A 19,446-nucleotide genomic window follows, 5' to 3' on the forward strand; every position below is an offset into this window, starting at 1 on the left:
TTTTATGAGGAAAAGCTAGGAGAGTTGGAACTGCTCAGTCTGCCTTTGGGGTGACCTAATTGTGGCCAGTACCTGAAGGGAGCATATGAGAAAGATGCAGAAAAACAGTTTACAAGAGTATGTAGTGAAAGATCAAGGGGAAAGGATTAAAACTGACAGTAAGTTTAGATATTAGGAAACTATTTGCTGTGAGGGTAGTGAGGAACTGGCGCAGATTGCCCAGAAAGGCTGTAGCTGCCCCTTCCCTGGAAGTGTTCAAGGTCACGCTGGATAGGCTTTAAAGCAACCTGGTGTAATGGAAGGTGTCACTACCGATGGCAGAGATTTTGGAACTAGATGATATTTAAGGTCTCTTCTAAACTATTCTGTAAAGCTATGACTGTGATCAGAAGATTTTGCATGGTATATAGAGAGATAAGGAAAGTGCTAGATGAGAATCTTGTGAAAACTCTGCAGCTTTTTGTCATCCAACCCTAAGTGTTTCATGAAGGATAGAATCAATGTGTCATCAGTATATAGAAGAACAGTGAAATTGGAGCAAAAGCTGCAGAGACTTTTTGCACAAGGACAAGTTTTCACATGTGCGAGCATGCATTTCAGTATGTAGGGTTCAGTATGTAGGTGAGAAACAAGGTAAATTGATCTAAGCATGGAGCTAAACTGCTTTTGCTGTCCAGATCAGTTTAGGCATCTCTTCAGAGTACTTGTTGTGAAGTGGCTCAATTAATCCTGAGAAATGGAGCCTGAGGGACAGTACTACTGCTTTCCATAAATTCATGATAGTACAAACCCCAAGGAGGAGGAAATTCTATGTAACCTGGTAAACTTACAACAGACATAAAGACAGTTGGTTTTCATGGTCAGTTTATACTGCCCATGAAAAAGTGCAGGCTGGAAACTAGAAGCAGATCTCAGCTAGTGAAGGAGTGATGTTCAGATATAGCCTACCACTTGGAAACAGCAGTACAAAATACTCTTCATACATGTGATGGTATGGAACAATCACAGTCAAATTATTAAAAGTATAAGCCTGCTACTTGAGCATTTTATGGGATTATCAATTAAATATTTTTGGGTCGGCTCTGATGTGGTTGTTTTCAGTGCTGGCCAAATGCCAGTGCACTCACTAGAATGTGCTTACTTATTTTTTTGTTGTGAGATTGGATTAGGAGGAAGGATAAGCACACTCAAAACTTTAAATGGATATGAAGAAAGCTTTATTAACACTGACTAAAAGAAAGAATATTAAGAATCAGAATAAAATCCTTAGAACGCTTTTCCTCCCTCTTACAACTTTTTCTTTCTCACTAACAATGTACAATTAATTCAATTTATTACTCCTAGAACAGTCTTTCTTCAGTTCACTTAGGGAGAGAAGTCTCTCTTGTTAATTTATGGAGACTGCTCCCCAAGAAAATAGTTCTCTCATGGTTTCTCATTTTCATGAATAGCACCCATCCAGAAAATCAGCAATTGTGAAGTTCTTCCCATTTTTCACAGCTTTTCTGACGGCTGTATTTATGGGCCTTATCAAGTTATGGGGTACTGTTTTAAGGATGAGCTGTTCAAAAGAAAAAGTTCTCTTTATTTGTCTCTGAGATCATCTTCATCTCTGTGAACAGAGGTCTTCTTCTCTCCCTGGTGGGCTTTCATCATTCTTCTCTCTTTCTGTTCAAACTTCTCAACTTCACAGCTATTTCAAGGTCTTTTTATCAGACATGGAGGAAACTGCTAGCAGCTTCTCTTAGAAAGTCACTGCTGTTGAGTGCCTCCAATATAAAACCACCACACTGTTCACCTTGACAAGTATGAGGAAAAAACATGTTATAACTTCAGCATAGAACTAAATACCAGTATATAAAGATAGAAAAGGACTATTTAAACTGTAAGTTCTCTGTAAAAAGAGCTCTGGACAATTGATATTATAATGAGCATATATTTTAAAGATCCAGGAGGGAACAACTTTTTCTAATAGATGGCACATATTTTTGTTATTAAAGTAATAGGTTCCTTGTTATAAAAGGTTGCAGCCTATAGTTACTAAGTGAGGCACAGAAGACATGGGCAATTAGTCTAAGGAGCACTTTATTGGGAAAGCATATTTGTTGGTTTGCGGGGATTTTTATGTTATTAACCAACTCTTATTTGTAGCTTCCAACCAAGATACAAAATAACAAAGTCTATGAATATTTTATATTTTACTTTTTTTTTTTAATAAATACTCTAAGGCCACTAAGTACAGTGAATTCTTAGCTGAGTGATTACTCCAGCCATATTGCTGCTTTGTTCCTTTATGAAAAGTCAGTTTCTATCAATGATAGGCCTTTTTTAGCACATATTTTGGACTCTGTCCATTGTTTTAATTGGAAAACTGTTGATATATATATATACTCCTCTTTTTTAATGTGCAAAACCTTATTTTTCTTGAAGCACAAGAGAGTGTTAGGAATTATAGTTTCTTGGTTATAAATACAAAATGCTTTCAAACCAACATTCAGTCCAAAAGGTCCAAATTCCAGGACTCCATCAGTCTGCTTTTCTGTTTGCATCCCCTATTTTACTCTAGTCTAGCAGTCTGTCCTTGATATATGCACAAGTCTTCAGAGAGCAAAAGGTTATAAAGTCTTTCCACTCAGATGCTTGTTGTCAGTAGAAGCATTTGCTCAAGACTTAGACAAATTACTATTAGTAGTGTTTGAGAGAGCTGGTGGCATGGGATTGTTTTCACAAACAGTTCTTTTTTATCCCTCATGGGTGGCAGCTAATGCAGACATATTTCAATTGTGTGTAACCCACTCCAGATGATGGGATTTGTTTCAGCAGTGTCAGAATTTGGCAAAGACCAGTCTTTATTAATCTGTGTGTTAACCTCTTAATAACTGAATGATTATGTGGCTATGATTAGATGCCAGTTTCCAACAGAAGCTGATAAATACCACATAAAATATTGAACATGCATTTTTTTTTCTTTAGATTTTGAAATGCAGGTCATAATTATTTTTAATCCACTAGTTCCCCAGTTGCTCATTGTTATTCTTCAATTTCAGGTGAGGTATTATAGTTTATACATTATACTTATAAGGGTACTTTTATGATAATGAGACTGTGTAAGGGTTACTCAGTACGATGTAAGTATTTTGCTGTAAATACATTGTCCACATGTATCCCACATCACTTAATTAACTTTAACTTTTTTACCTATCCTATCTCCTGATTTTATGTACATAAAATCTGTCTCCAGAGCCCATTAATTTCTGTTACTGGGCTCTTGGTCAAAAAAGTAGTATTTTTTTGTCAGGCAAAGAGAAAATGATCAGCACAGTGAATTAATAGAACCTTTCTTTATGTGAACACTTTAACACTTTTATGAATTTTGCTTGTAGAGCCATTTCTTCTGTAAAGAAATTTACAGAAGACAGACTTAAGTTTGTGAGTTGTGTTTTAATTTAAAATGCTATGTTGAAATTGTCTAGCTGCATTCATTGCAGTCAGAATACCTTTGTTCCTTAGACAATGTATTGGCTACATATCCAGCCAACATATAGTCCTTTGATATTTGGCATGTTTGTGGAAAAAAACCCAAATTGTAACTGCCTTGTAAATGTGAAATCCTGGTATGGTATTAGACAAAGGAATCATTGCTTCCTTCCTGTTGTCCAGTATTGCTATATTAGGGGCTGAGGTATTATACTCTTACATGTCTGACAGCCTGAAGACAGTAAATGCCTTGAGTTTGTTTACTTGATAAAATAGCTGGATTTATTCAAATCAGAAGTTAACTCTCTTAGTCTTAGAGAGGAAAATCTGTACCCCAGTTGCAAAACCCATGTCTAATGTTGCATGGGAGCAATTTTAAACAGTAAATATTTAGTCTCTCTGTAGTCTTTTTATGTAAGGGTGCAGTCTGTGGAGAGGCCACTGCCTGAACATTCTCACACTACTTAAGAAGTTACACATGCACCACCCAAGACTGTCACTGCTGGGACTGGGGTCCCTTTACAGCAGGCAGCTCCAAATGGCCCATGGGTACCTCTCTTGACTCTTTGCCTACACATACCCTCCCTCTCAGGTGTGCTTCCTCATTCTTCAAGCTTGACCCTTGGTTTCCCACAGCAGTGTGTCAGGTGTCAGATTTGTGGGAAAAAAAGTCCTTTAAGAGTGGTGCCAGCACTTGCTAGCTGGGAGAGAATGGGAAATTAAAAAGCCCTAATCTTCTAGATAAACATTATCTAGCAACAACAAGAACATCAGTGCGGTATCAATATTATTTTCCATTCCAGCCAAAAATACATCTAGGTATAAGACCACAGTTTGTCAACTAAGGCTTCAGCAAATCCAACTGGTTTAGGGGTCAACAATGTTTAAGTATAACTTCTTTTGGGTGAATTTTAAATGTCCAAGATATCTTTCCTGAGTCTCTGAAATAGTAATTTAGTGTATGTTTTACTTCCAAACTAATTTTTTTTACCCTTACTATTAATATTAAATTAATTCTGTTTAATTCCAATATGCATGTATTCTTTTTTCTTCTGACAGGTTTCATTTCTGGCCTCTGCTTACATGAGCCAGCATATCTCAGAGGAAAGCTGCATTGCCCTCGCATCTGTTACCCATTACCTTTACCTCTGCCAGTTCAGCTGGATGCTTATTCAGGTTGGTTTCTTAGTCCTTTTTATCATTTACCACAGAACACCTATAAAAGTAACTGATAGTCACACTATATTTCTATTATATTTTAGTGCATATATATACATGTCTGTATGTCTATATATGAGAGATACAGAACACTGAAATTCAATGCTACTAGAAAGCCAAAACTTTAGATGACTATTATTATGACAGTAACACAATTCCAAGGGTAAATATGCAAACACTATACAGACTTTTTCCACTCATTTCCATTACAACTATTAACCCTCAAAACAACGAAGAATTGTCTCAGAACAAGAAAGAATTATTTTTCTTACTCTTAGGAGTTTTTCTAAACATCTCTTATTTGGTCTTTTGAAGCAGTCTCTTACAGGTAAAGTGTAAATGTAAACTACACTGTAATTTGTTGAGTCAGTGGCATCTTAGTCATTAAACTTGTATAACATGACAAACATACTTTCAAAGTATGCATTAAAATGCAGAATATATGTATTCATAACTATTGCCAGAATTTTTTGTAGAATCATAGAATCATTTAGGAGAAGCTCTAGGATCATTAAGTTCAACAGTTAACTCAGTACTGCCAAATCCACAACTAAACCATGTCCCCCCATCCTTTTGTCCAGGCTGAACACCTCCAGCTCCCTCAGCCATTCCTCATCAATCTACTACTCCAGACTACTCACAGCTCTGTTGCTCATTTGATATATTATAGAGCAGTAAATGGTGGAAAAAACAGTTGAACTAATATGGAACTCCATGAGCAATCAAAATAGTTATAGAAAATTACTAGTTGTAAGTTAGTCAAAGTAAAACACTATGGGGTTATTAGAAAAAATACATTATTATGCCCTCATTTAGAAATGTTTATTTAGCACTAGTATTTTAGCTAAGTGATTTATTTTTCTGTTATTTTAAGAGGATTTATCCCAAGCACATTTATTATAGCATACAGCTTTATATATGCAGCTCCATATCTTACCATACAAATCCTCCAAAACACAGGCTGTCAGACCAAACCAAGAATTGCAAATTAGGCTACATCCAAATGCCACTTTCTCTCCCAGTAATATTCACGTGTTATATAGCTTTTTCTTGAGATATGTCAGGGTACTCATTGAGAACCCTAGCGGCCTCTCCAACAGTTCTGCTGTGCTCATTAGGCTTAGCAAGCTACATGTAGATGGCCTCAATAGGGAAATTTGTTTGCTTGGCAAATTATGTTTTTGTCAGTTAACTAATCTAAATTATTTTGTTAACTGTAAATTATATTCTTCACAGTTGCTCATTCACTTTATTCCTAAATTGCTTCAGAGCTCTTCACCATTTGCTAATTTGGATGAAGTGACATTTTTATTTTTACTGGGATGCCTCAAGCTTTGGCAGCTCAGCATTTCATTCTGTGTTATACATTGCATTAAGCTGCATAAATTACTTATAATGGCAGTCAAAAAGTTAACTGTTAACAGTTGGTCATTTTTATGTCTGTAGTTTAAATCCAGTGTTACTTTTTTTGAGTAGACTTTGTTCAAATCCTAAGAACTTGCATAATACGTTGCATTTAATGGAGCCTCTGGCCTGTGTTAAACATAAAGGTTTTTCATGGAAATCTGACAGGACAAACGTGCTTAAGAGGGAATCCATCAGCCTGCTGTGTGATGAGCTGCCAGGACTAAAACTCAGAATGAAGATTTCCTTTTTGTAGGTGCAGGCCTTCATCTGAGAATAATTCCTGAACTTTGAAAAACCCAAAAGGAAAGAAATAATCTGAAATACAGATCAACCCAGTCCTCAGCTACAGTTTGCTCCTCTTGGCTGGGAATAGGTTTTGGGTTTATATATCTCATTATGGAGTGAGTAAGCTATATCAGTGCATGGGAAGGAGTGCTGAGTGTCCTCATCTCTGTGTTGAATTGATGACAACTCTAGAAAAGCTTGTGGATCCAAGGGGAAACCAGATTGATTTGGGAAGTCTGGATGCTACTGCTGTTTGAACAGCAGACTTAAAAGTCTGGGAAATGAATGTTTGTATTTCTCAGCATAGTATACTTTATATACATTACTTGATTTGAAAAGCAGAATTAATAATGTATTTTTACTTAAATGGAACTTAAATACTTATGTCTGGAAAAGAACAAAATACAGGAAAATATTCTATGTCCTTTGTACAGTCACTCTGCCCTTTATGAGGCTGCATAGCATAGTGCATATGCTTGATCATTGACTTATGTTATACAAATCTGCAAGTGGCTGCCTTGGTCAGAGGATACAGAAATGGGTCAATGTGGTAATCAAGTACAAGCACCATGCAGGTATTTGAAACTGAAACATCCACAAAATCCAGGCAATTTTAAGTGATCAAAAGGTGGTGGAGCATCATTTCCAGGCAACAAAACTCTAAATAAAACACAGATTTAACAGTACAGTCGGACATTGAAAGATTTTTTTCTGAGGTCCAGATCAAAGATCTTCACTTTCTAGACTCCAGGATAACTTCCTTACATTTTTTTTTGTTTTGTAATTTTTCCATCTTCCGCAAAGTGCTAGGTATAGTAATAATGCTTAACATTTTGTCCTATGTCAATGGTCTTCGTGTTTTAATTCTTCTCTTTTTAGCTTCTCATATTGGTACACATATTCAATACAAGTATTTCTGCTACAGATGTAACTACTATTCATATATTGACTGAAATGTAAGAATGGAAAGGATCTCAGAGATCACCTTTGGCATCAGGACAAAGATTCCATCAAATCATCCTTGCTTGTCTGTTTGTTCCTCTCATTTTTTTTTATTGTATGGTCTTGTTTCTTGCTTTTTATAGGGAGAAGTCACAGAAAGTTGATAGCATTACCCAATTTTTAAAAAGATGAGGCTTTCTTAACTGCAGAAGAAAAGGAGTAAACAAGGTGCAAATGGCTCTTTATGGGCCTGAAATATTTGCCTTATATTAATGTCAGACAGCCAGAGGTCTTCACCCTGACAAGTGTCCCTTTGTACAGATGAACAGCATAGATCTGTATTTTCAAGCATTTATCTTAAGAGCAAACACTAAGAGTGTCTTTCATCATGACAAGGAAAGAAGTTTCTTCTCTTAATATTCTCTAATATGTTGCAAAAAGTAAGTAACAGGAAAAAAAATTAAAAGCTGTCTATTCAGGTTAAAAAAAAAAATCTGTAATTTTCAGTTGCCAATTCTGACACAGAGTAAAATTATGGAAAAATATGATTCTTTGTGCTTTCTTGAGCTATTGCTAGAGTAAATTAAATCAACAGTGGAAGTGTCAATTCAACAAGCAAACCAAAGTGAAAGTCATGAACTTGTTATCACTCACACCTGAATCTTTCTCCTACATCAATTTAATGGCACTTTAAATATTCTATAAATTTGTCAGACTTGTAAGGTGTTTACTGATCTTAAAGTAAGTTTGCTGCCTTTTATTTTAAGAATAATTTGTAGACTGCTTAACAGCTTCAAAAAAGGAATTATATAAAAGCATACAATTATTATAAAATGACACCTCCAACTACTTGTAAAAAGAAGAAAGAAGGAAAATAGAAGTTTTCCTAATGAATTGGAAATTATTTATTTAAAATATTTTGCACACATTGTTTGCCAGTTATCTGCAGATTATCACAGGTGGTGGGGCATTGGAATGGGTTGCCCAGCTTGCTGAGTTGTGACTACTTCTTCCCTGGAAGTGTTCAAGGGCAGCTGGAGATGAGACTTTGAGCAACTTTGTTGTCCTCGTCTAGGACCGGTATTCTCCAATTTAGTGCTCCCACTGAATCCATGCACTGCTCTCTTGCTCTCAGCCTCCCCCTCCCTCTGCCCTGCAAAGATCGTGGGTTGAGATAAGAGCAATGTGCTGGAAACAGCAATGAGATAAGGGAACAAACAGTACAACAACAATACTGAGGGAGGGGACAAGAAGGAGGTGAACAATTCACACAGCACCACCACCACCCAACTGCTCCCTCAACCACACTACACTGACCCAGAAAAAACCTCTTCTCCCTAGAAGAGCTCCTTCTTCCAACCCTCAGCAGTGATGGGGGGTGATATAGGATAACCTCTGGGTCCCAGCCATGGCTACTGCATAAATTAACCCTGTTCTGGCTGGCAACAGGACACTGGTCCAGTGAAAAATGTCCTATGGCAGGAGATGGGGAATTTGGTGGCCCCTTCCAACACAAAAAATACTAAAATTTTGTAATTATCACTTAAGATCAATGAATGAATAATTAAAAAATTAAATAAACATGTCCCAGGTTTGAGAATGTAATTTCCATTAATTGCTTCATTTTAAAAGATAAAACCCTTCACTAAAGTTCATATTGTCTCATTAGAGTGTTATGTGTATAAACAATTATTTTGCATTCTATAGCAGAACAAATCATAACTTGCCCATTTGTTCTTCCACCTGAGCAGCTGGAAAATGGACTGTACATTTTATTCTTCTGTTGAACTGGTAATTGTTGCAGCATGGCAACAGGAAAGGATTTGCTAAAATTAGTTCCTGTATTATTTAATTGATTACATTTTGAAACATCAAAAGGGGTCGAATATAAGAACTACTAATTATCAAAATACAACTGTGACTGTGCAGAAAATGTGGATAATCCAACCTCACATCTTTACAGCAGCTGTGGTGTTAAGTGTTATGCTGTGATAAATGAGGTGAGATAACTAAATATGACTAACCAGACACAGAACAAGGACATGAGGTATGATTTCATAGAAAGCAATTTCAGTTGGGTGACTGAAAACATTGGGTGAATGTTCACCAGATTGTTAGAATTAGTAGAACCAACAGTCCCTGAGTGTATTGCATATATAGTTTAAGGATTTTGCTGTCAGGAAGTTCTTTCAGTGAGGCACCACCTAGCCAGCACTATAAGGGCATGTAATTAAAGTGTGTTTATTGATCTGAATTGACAAACAGAATTTTTAATTAGTTTTCAGTCCCACAAAAAAGTGAACAGAACAAACAAATCTTTCCACAAGCTGTGGAATTTTTTGTCCAAATACAATTTTCATCTGTTTAATGATTTCCTCCAATGCACATCCAGCAATGGAATTAATAGTTTTTCTGTGTTCTTTCAACCTACACAGGATAGTTGCAATTATGTGGTGGGATTTACCTGTGATCTTTTAAGGAAAATAAACTTTGCCTTTGTTCATTTAGCACCAATCACCAACAAAAACCAAAAAAGACATCATAGTTATTACATATTAATATAATTATATACACTGGACATATCCATGAAATCTCATTCTCTTAAAAAGGCATTTAAAACAGTTACTAACCTTTTTTAAACAAGTTGCTACCATGCAATGTGCTTTATGATCAACAAGAGAAAGTATTGCATATTCATACCATGTAAATCACAGAAAAAAATTTGAAATGATAGGTACCTAATGAGACCTAATAAGGAGATCTAATAAGGTTAACTAATGACCTACATAAGGAATCCAGAAACAACTAATTAAGCATTTGAATGTGAAAATTAAGCATTCCTCAACAAAGGGGTAGACAAGCCGGGTGCTGAGGGAAATATGCAAAATTTCTCTCAATAAAATAATCATGTTGTGTTGTCTTGTCACGGTATATGAATTTTTATTTATCCTTACAACAGATAGCTGAAAATGAAGCATGTAAATCAACATTATTATATGAAACCCTTGTGTAGACCATAGAGAGAGATTATTATGCTTGGGTTAGGATTAATGAGTTCCTGAAGGTGTCTATCCTGTCTCCATTGACCAACAAAACATGCTTAAAGGCACAAGCTCAAATTAGATACCTTATATGCAGAAAAAGACAATTAATCCCTTTCACACCTCATATAAAAGGCCAGAAAATAATGATATAGCATGCAGACCTGTAGGTAGTATAACATTTTGTAGTGTAAAAAATGAAGTAAGTGAAGAAAAATTTTTCAAAAACATTTTTATTATGGATAGCTTAGTTGTTTATTAGACAGTAGTGTGTAGATGTGCTTTAAAAAATGCTTACACATGACAGTGTTTCTACTATGAACATCTTGAAGAAAATTCAAATATCCAAGCAATATGTTAAGTATTTTGTTTTACTTGAAGAATTTCGTTACTTGTACTACCAGCTCTTTCAAGGGGTTTCAGCTATTCCACTATATTGATTCATATAATGTTTTAAACCACATTTTACTGTTTGATGATGAGTTGATCATAACAAAACACAGATTGTTTTAGAGATGCCTGTATTCATTTATTTGCTGTTTTTTCTTAAACTGTTATGCATATATTACACAGAATCATAGAACTGTTGTAGTTTTAGGGGTACCTTGAGGCTGTCTAGTGCAAACACCCTACCTCAAAGAGCTAGGGCAGATTGCCTAGGACCGTGGCCAGTTAAGGACACTACTCCACAACCTCTCTGGGTATCTTGGTCCAGTGTTTGACCACCTTCACAGTAACAAAGCCTTTTCTTTAATGCAGATAGAGCTTCTTGTATGTTAATTTGGGCCCATTGTCTCTTGCCCCACCACTGGGCATCACTGAGGAGAATGTCTCCCTCTTCATCACTGCCTCCTATCAGATGTTTGTACATATGGATATGATTCCCCTGAGCCTTCTGTCTCCAGGCTGAGCAGCCACAGCTCCCTCAGCCTCCCCTCATGGGAGAAGTTTTCCATCCCTCAGTCATTTTTATGAACCATTGCTAGACTTGCTCTATGTCTGTATTGCACTCCTGAGTCCAGAACAGGATCACAGAGCCATCAAAGGAGCTTATGTGTTTCCTACAAGATACATAAAAATATTAAATGCAGATTTAGAAATACTATATGCCAGTCTTCTATGAGAAGGTATGAATATCTAGAGGAAAAAGTGACTTTTGCACCAAAAGGCTATTTTTACATCTCAAAAGTAGTGTTCTCTGCCAAACAGGGTGTCTCTTTTTCTATGTTAGTCTAATTCTAAATAGTTGTATAAATAAGCATATTGTTTTTATAATGTCTTTTCGTTACTTAAGAAGTGGGGACAAAGTATTTCTGTTGAATAGTGTTTATACATGCACCTGCGCCGGGGCAGAAATACGTTTCATTGTGACCTTCAGAGTGATTCAGTTTTTGGCATAGTTTATAACAAGCAAGCCTACTGATTGTTTTTGTGCTTTATTCTTCAGGCAGTTAATTTCTGGTATGTCCTTGTGATGAATGATGAACACACAGAGAGGCGCTATCTGCTTTACTTCATTTTGAGTTGGGGGCTTCCAGCTTTTGTTGTTATCCTTCTTCTAATTACCTTGAGAGGAATCTACCATCACAGCACAGCACAGATTTATGGCCTTGTCTACAGTGATTTGTAAGTTTTTCCTTAAAAAAGCATGAACTAGACATTGTATTGTCTATTTTCATTTCTACTTAATTTTCTTCCATGTGGAAAGTCATATATAAGCATAGATAACGGTCATAATTAAAACAGTATATCTTCATAGAGCCAAATACATTTAAATGGAGATAAATATTTTTGCTCTTTCCTACCTTTTTTTTTCTTCTGGCTTCTTTTCTGGTGAACTTAATCTGTTATTATAGTTCTTCTAGGGTATAAGGATTATATACTTATTGATTTTGTATCACAATTAGGTGCTTGACGTGCAGAAAAGAATAAACATACACCTTCTTTTTAAAATGAATGTACAAGTTCTTTTTATGAAAACATCATATGACATTGCTTTCAGGGTAGATCCACAGCAGGAGAATATTAATTCATCTTTAATAATAGAGGAATACTGTGTGCATCATTCCATTATAAGAGAACAAAATTTAGTGTTGTGTTTTTTGTCACACCAAGGGAATTCCTGTGAGAAGTAGATACTTGAATTTCATACTGATGTTTAAATATATGCAAATGTATATATATATTTATACACACACACACGTTGCCTTATAAATATTATTTGCATATACATATCTGTGTGTGAATCTGTACTGTGCATGGTAAGTAGCAATACCTGATTTTGATGTAAATGAGTTACATTGGGTACCACAAGTTCTGTGACCACGTTGGCTGAAGTTAAGTCTGACATTCAGACACCAGCTCCATTCAGAAATATAACTGAGGTCTGCAACAAGCCATTGCTGATACTCATGCTATATCAGGGAGTGCTCCGTAGGTGTATACCATGCCATACACATCAATATTTCTTCACAGAACATGTCTTTTTCTTTGTGGTAAAATACTTTGTGTATAGTAAACACAAGGAATGTGTGTAACAATCAAGTTCTCCAACTGCAGCCAAACTGTGAGTTGATGGTGTCATTATGTAGTGAAACAGTTTTCCAGTTGTTTTCTTTCAATGTCCATGACTTATTCATTGGAAAACAAGAAAAACCTTACAATTCTGATATAATTGTTAAGTAGAGGAAAATTACTCAGTCCAACCCATTGACCAAATTAAATATAAAACTTTTCCAGCATTCTATTACAGTGGGGAAATGCCAGAAATCATCCCAAGCTTAGTGAATGTGCAGCTTACTCTATCTCAGTCAATGTGAACACTCTCAGAGATATCTGCAAGAATTTTCACAAATAACATCAATGCTAATTCCTGATTTGAAGAGTACTGTAAGGCTTGTTCTTATTTATACAAGACGACTTTGAAAACAGAGTGTAGAAAGGGAATAGATTGAGCTACAGCACTTTGTTTGCTTTCTCTAAGCCAGAATGCAGTAGTGGAAAAAGTGGCAAGGAGATATTCAAATCCAAACTGATTGCATACTGACTTCAGAATCAGCCTCAGAAACGGTTTGAGAATGGTAGTATGCTGGTAAAAGTAACAGAAATAGTGAAGCCTGTCATCCTAACTGTCTCCTAAGTGATCACTCTGTCAGGCAACTCATTTTTTGTTCTTAACCAGTATGCCATTGACACAATTAATAGGCAATAGTATAGCTGTGTTTAGAAAAGTTCATCTTATACTTGCACTGAACAAGTTTGTGTTGTTTTTTATGCTTCAAAGGAAGTATTAGGATAGAATTTCGTTCCAGATATGACAAATTCTACACAAAAATGCCTGTATTTTATACTGTGACTCCTGCGTTGCAGTATAAACCAGTAGTATATTGTTGATTACTTTAATAATTAGCAGTGTTTATATATGGTATGAACTGTTATCTCTTTGGCATTGTGTGTGTTTTGGGTTTTTTTGTTAATACTGGTAAATTTGTCTGTAGAAATGCCACCAAGCAGCATTTTGATTTTTTAAGGTTGGAGTTCAGTGATAAGTGAAAAACCTAACTGACACAGAAGGGCTATTTCACTCCTCCCTTTGGTGATTCCCCTACTGCTCAGCTGCAAAGGTTGAAGTGTCTTTGAATAAGACTAGAAAAGGTGCTGATTCTGGACAATGTTAAGGTAGTTCAAGTTTTTTTTATAACATCTTTTAGAGATTTGGGAAATCTCTTGGGTACAAGAATGTACCCTAGTCCAGTGAGTGTAGTATAATTAACCTTTAAACTCATGCTTGGGAACAAAAGCTGGTACTTGTCATTCAACAATTCTGGCTTCTGATCTCAGAAACAGATGGCTTAGGGCAAAGCTTGCAAATGGGTGTGGTTCATGAACTTTCAACAGCACTGAATTTTTCAGGGGTACATGAGAAATTAGAAAGCTACTTTACTGGCAAAGATTTCTATTTTAGCTCTTCTATTTGCATCTTTGTTCTGTAAGCGTTAGAAAGTGACAATTGACCAGGATGAAACTGGAGAGAGCTAGATTTTATGTAATTATTCAGATTTCTCTTCCTTCTCACCCTTCCATTGCACTATACATCTCTTTGTCAATATCTGCAGTTTGAATTTGCCTCCTTATGTTTTTCACCATATTAGGTGAACTGTGTCTTTGTATATATACAGGTCTAGCTGTATATACCAAGAATACAGCAAATGCTGAACTCTCTAGAGTTTGGTAACCACAGTAAGCTTTGGAATTTGATTTTAATGTGAAGTTTGTCTTGTTGTAAACTTATCTGTTCATAAGTTTTTCTTTATTTAATAAAAAAAATTCTTCTGAAAGGTGAGATTGATCTTTTACCTACTTGGGTATTTTAAATCTCTTACCTACAGTAAGAGCTTTTATAAGCTCAGGAACTACTCTTGTTCCTGCTTTATGCTTTGAGTTTGACTCAATCTTCTTGAAATCAAGTTCACATAAGAAGACCAAAGGACTTTATTTACTAGACTATAAGCAAAAACAGTAACCTTTGAAAGTGAAAAAATTAGAAATTACACTTGACAGAACAATAATTTAAAAGTTTATAAGCAAATATCTCACTGCCCACTGTATCTTTGCAAATGCTGTATTACAAGCATGCTTTTTGTCATGCTGTATCCTACCTTTTTTTTTTTTTTTAAATTGCGACCAGCTCTATAACTTCCTCTAGTTCCCAGCTCCCATGTAAGTAGGAGTTTTTTGTTCATGTTCTCTCAGGGATCAGTGTTGGCCCAGTCCCATTTAATTATCTTTATTGATGATCTTGATGAAAAGATTGAGTCTATTGTTAGCACATATGTGAGTGATAACAAGTTGCACCGGACTGTTGATCTGCTGGAGGGCAGGAAATCTCTGCAGAGGGACCTGGAGAGGCTGGGTTGATGTGCCAACACCAATGGCATGAGGTTCAACAAGGCCAAGTGCTGAGTCCAGCACTTTGGCTACAATAACCCCATTCAGAGCCGCAGGCTGGGAATAGGTGGCTGGCCAGTGCCCAGCAAAAAAAAAGTGGCTGGGGGTGCTTGTCAATAGCTGGCTGAACATGAGCAAGCTGTGGCCAGGTGGCCCAAAAGGCCAACAGCATCCTGGCCTGGGTGAGAAATGTGTGGACAGGACCAGAACAGTGACTGTCCTCCTATACTGGTCACTGGTGAGGCCACACCACAAGTGCTAGGTGCAGTTTTGGACCCCTCGATTTAGGAAGGACATTGAGGTGCTTGAGTGTGTCCAGAGAGAAGGGCAATGGAGCTAGGAAAGGGTCGGGAGCACAAGTCCTGTGAAGAGAGGCTGACTCTGGAGAAAATGAGCCTCAGCAGAGGCCTTAGCACTCTCTACAACTCCCTGAAAGGAGATTGTAGCCTGGTGGGAATCAGCCTAGTCTCCCAGACAATAAGTGACAGGATGAGAGGACATAGTCTCAAGCTGCACCAGGGGAGGTTCTTCACAGAAAGAGTAACTAGATATTGGAATGGGTTGTCCAGGGACATGGTGAAGTCACTTGGAGATGTTAAAGTAAAGGCTGGGTGCGACACTTTGTGGAATAGTCTAGTTGACGGGATGTTTGGTCATAGGTTGGGCTCAATGATCTCAGAATTATTTTTCAACCTAATTAATTCTGTGATTCTCTCTGTGTCTTGGTTGTCTTTTGCTTGCCTTTTTCCCTCTGTTAATCTCTCCAGTATCTAGAAGTGTCTCTCTTTTATCAGATCCCATATATGACCAAGGGAAGAATGATCTCCTTTGTCAGAAGGATCCCTGTCACACATTCAGTTTTCTCTTTAAAATACATGTGGCAAACAAAATACAGAAGAAGATATGTGCCATTACAATATTTTAAATTTGTACAAATACCCATTTACTTGGATTCAGAGTCATATTTTCTCCTAGCAAAAAAAGGGTTAAGCTAAATCTTCTCAAATATCTTCTTTGTATTGTTGTAATTAAATATCTATGAGAAATAATGAAAAAGATTTTCCAGTGACATTCCTTTCTAAAAACCACAAAATATTTCTATGTCCTCTACAGTCCAGCTCAGAGTTTTTTTTGCAGGAAAATCACTGGATCTGTGATTATGGAGCCAGATCTGTGAGATAGGGAAATTAAGCTACAGAAAGCTGGATCTATGAAATTTTTGCTGTGGTCAAGGGTTACAGCTCTTCTTGTTGGTCACACTGCAGTTTCTCTGAATCTTAAACATAGGGACAGCTCAGGGAACAGATGAGCCTGTCATGGTTTTAAGCCCAGCAGGACATGAAACACCATGCTTCACCTCCTCCTCTCTTCCTCCACCATCCCAGTTGAATGGAAAAAAGAATCAAAGTGAAACTTGTATATTGAGATAAAAAGTGCTTACTGTTTGAAAAAAAAAAATCATAATTTTATTAATTAGAATCATAACAATGATATTTTTTTCTTTAAAGTGATGCACAGTGAAATTTATCTCTCCAGTTTGGCTAGTTGATGCCAAACACCCCTTCTGGAACCCAGATTGACTGCACTTACCATTTTATATACTGGTCATGAAGTTGTGTGGTGTGGAAATATCCCTTTAATCAATTTGGGTCACCTGTCCCACCAATGTTTCCTTCCAGTTCATTTTGCCTACCATTTCACTGACAAAGCATGAGAGAAGGAATAAAAAGACTAGCAAAAATCCAAAACATTAATGTCTTATCAATACCATTCTCATTCCAATCCAAAACATAGCATTTGTACCATGTACTGAGAAGAAATTAACAGAAACCAGGGCAGAGTCATCGTTAATATTATTGGGATAAGAAACTCCATAGAAAATGTGCTTTGGTACCAAGTCCTTTGCAAGGAGTCACGGGCACTTTGTGCTGTGATTTCTCTCTGACCGAATATCTGTCAATCTGGTGCACTGACCCTTAACCTAGTCAGAAAAATATACTGGGTGCTGCTTTGGGTATCACCCAGTTGTATGACTGTCTCAGTGTTGGCATGCATCCCAGGAACAGATCCCTGGCTTACTAGCTGTTCCCTAAAATGGAAATCTGCTTTCTTTATACCAAGGACCAATAACAAGAATATTTTAACTTGAGTGAGCTAATTTCTGTACAAGTCTCATATCTTGGATTAAGTCTCATATCTCCTTTTCCGTATTACTTCAAAAGTGCTGAATTCAGCTGTGAGCAACATTTGAATCACCAGACTTTTACAGGCAGGAATAGGTAAGAAAATAGCTAAGAATTGCCAGAAAAACATTCAGGGATTTTAACTGAGCTCAAAGACATACTAAGAGGAAGGGGTTTGTATGACAAATCTATGAGGAATTACCATCCTCTAATGCCTGATTTTATATTCTGCATGGACTTGAAGTGTCTCCCTGCATGGCCCTCTGTCTCCAGCTTCTTTTTCCTATTACCCCAGTTTTTCCACCTCCTCTTCTCAGTTTACTTGCAGTCATCTGGGATTTCAAAGTTATTCCAAACTGCTGTTGCTAGACATGAGCAAAGAATGATGCTTGACTCTCTGTATCCAAAGTCAAGTGCTTCATGAACCACTCAGCTGAACTTGGGGGGAAAGTTTTCACTGCTGATTTCTCACAATTTATGCTCTGTGTTATTCTGCATAGTAAATTAAACCACCCTGAGCCACTGCTACTGCTAATGCAGGATTAATGTTTCTGATGAATCAGGGCTACTTCAGTTATGTTGACACAGCACCACACTACAGGCATTCTTATACATATCTATACATACACACACATACATACACATACATACAGTTATATACACACATTTATATAGGGAAAAACTACAGAATAAGTTACTAAATTACAAAGTATGACCTTTTGATATCCTGTACTTGTACTTTATTTTCTAAACTTTTCCTGCATTTCCAAATAAACACAGGTAGCCTGATGTGCTACCAACTTCTAAGGATTATTTAAAAATACCTCACTTCTAAATGGGATGGCTTTAACTACCTTTCAGTTATACCTCATTAGCAACATAATTTTGAGTGAGAAGAAATTGTTGGGGACAGTGGCAGGGGGTTGAATGTCTTTCATATATTAGCAAATATTTCTTGTAGCACATCAGAATCAGGAATAATCACTGTACTGTTCTTTTAAAAAACTACAATAAAGAAAGATAAATTCTGGCTGCTTTGATTGATAGAATTTTGAAACATGAGTAGAGAAGAATATTTGTTATGGTAAAATTTCCAATCATTGTGGGATGGTTAATTTCTGAGAAATCGTGATATCATGCTGTCATGGTAAAGAGTTAAAAAGATAGGTTGTTATGGGTGAAAGTTGCACCCACTAATGCCTGTGAGGCCTGATCCTTCAAACAGGTTCAGATGAAGGGATTTTTTGTGCCAAAATAAAACTCCAGGAACTTTTCTGTAACCCCTGTAGTATTATGACTGAAGTATCAAAGAACATCTGCAGGATGAAGGCTTGCAGTCCTGTCATTGATAGCTTTTAAAAGCTTCATATTTTCTTTGAAGCTGTACAAGTAACTAGTAATTTCATCCCTCCAACTTTGTCATCTTTAATCATTGAACTACAGCCTACTGCTATGAAACGAAATAGCTCTTTATCTGTTTTCCAACAAATTAGAAAAACCTTTATCTGATATGCCAGAGTAGAGAAATGCTAAGACAAACAAAAGTGGGATTAGTGCCAGCCACTAGTTCTGACTACCCCATTAACACTGACAAACTGAGTCCATCTAAAAAAGAGGTGAAAAAAATAGTACGATTTTTGTTTGGTTGGGTGGGGTTTTTTTGTTGTTGTTGTTGTTTTTTGTTTTGTTTTGTTTTTTTGGGTTTGTTTTTTTTTTGTATTTTTAATTTCACCGCAGAGCTGTTCTACAATCACTCAATTTTGTGCTCAGATTTTAGTTCCATGAAATAAGTTTTAGTATATTTAATGCAATGAGTTGTATTTGGGCAGGCAAACTCTTTGTCTGCCCAATGTAAAAGCTACAATAAATAAAAGCATCTCTCACTGACCTGTACTAAGTTGCATATGATTAAAAGGAATGCAACTTTAGCAGACTGATTTGTGTTA

General features: G+C 36.5%; 1 protein-coding gene across 1 annotated transcript in view; it reads left to right on the top strand.

Moving 5' to 3' along the window:
* The window catches only part of ADGRV1 (adhesion G protein-coupled receptor V1), a 436,592-nt gene that overhangs the window by 171,499 nt on the left and 245,647 nt on the right, over positions 1–19,446 (top strand). Inside the window, exons 86-87 of the mRNA XM_077790425.1 lie at positions 4,537–4,653; positions 11,818–11,996. Of these exons, the coding sequence (XP_077646551.1) occupies positions 4,537–4,653; positions 11,818–11,996 (296 nt within the window). The remainder of the gene's footprint in view (positions 1–4,536; positions 4,654–11,817; positions 11,997–19,446) is intronic.

This window comes from Lonchura striata, chromosome Z, assembly GCF_046129695.1.
Source record: "Lonchura striata isolate bLonStr1 chromosome Z, bLonStr1.mat, whole genome shotgun sequence".
In the NCBI taxonomy this organism is placed as follows: domain Eukaryota; kingdom Metazoa; phylum Chordata; class Aves; order Passeriformes; family Estrildidae; genus Lonchura; species Lonchura striata.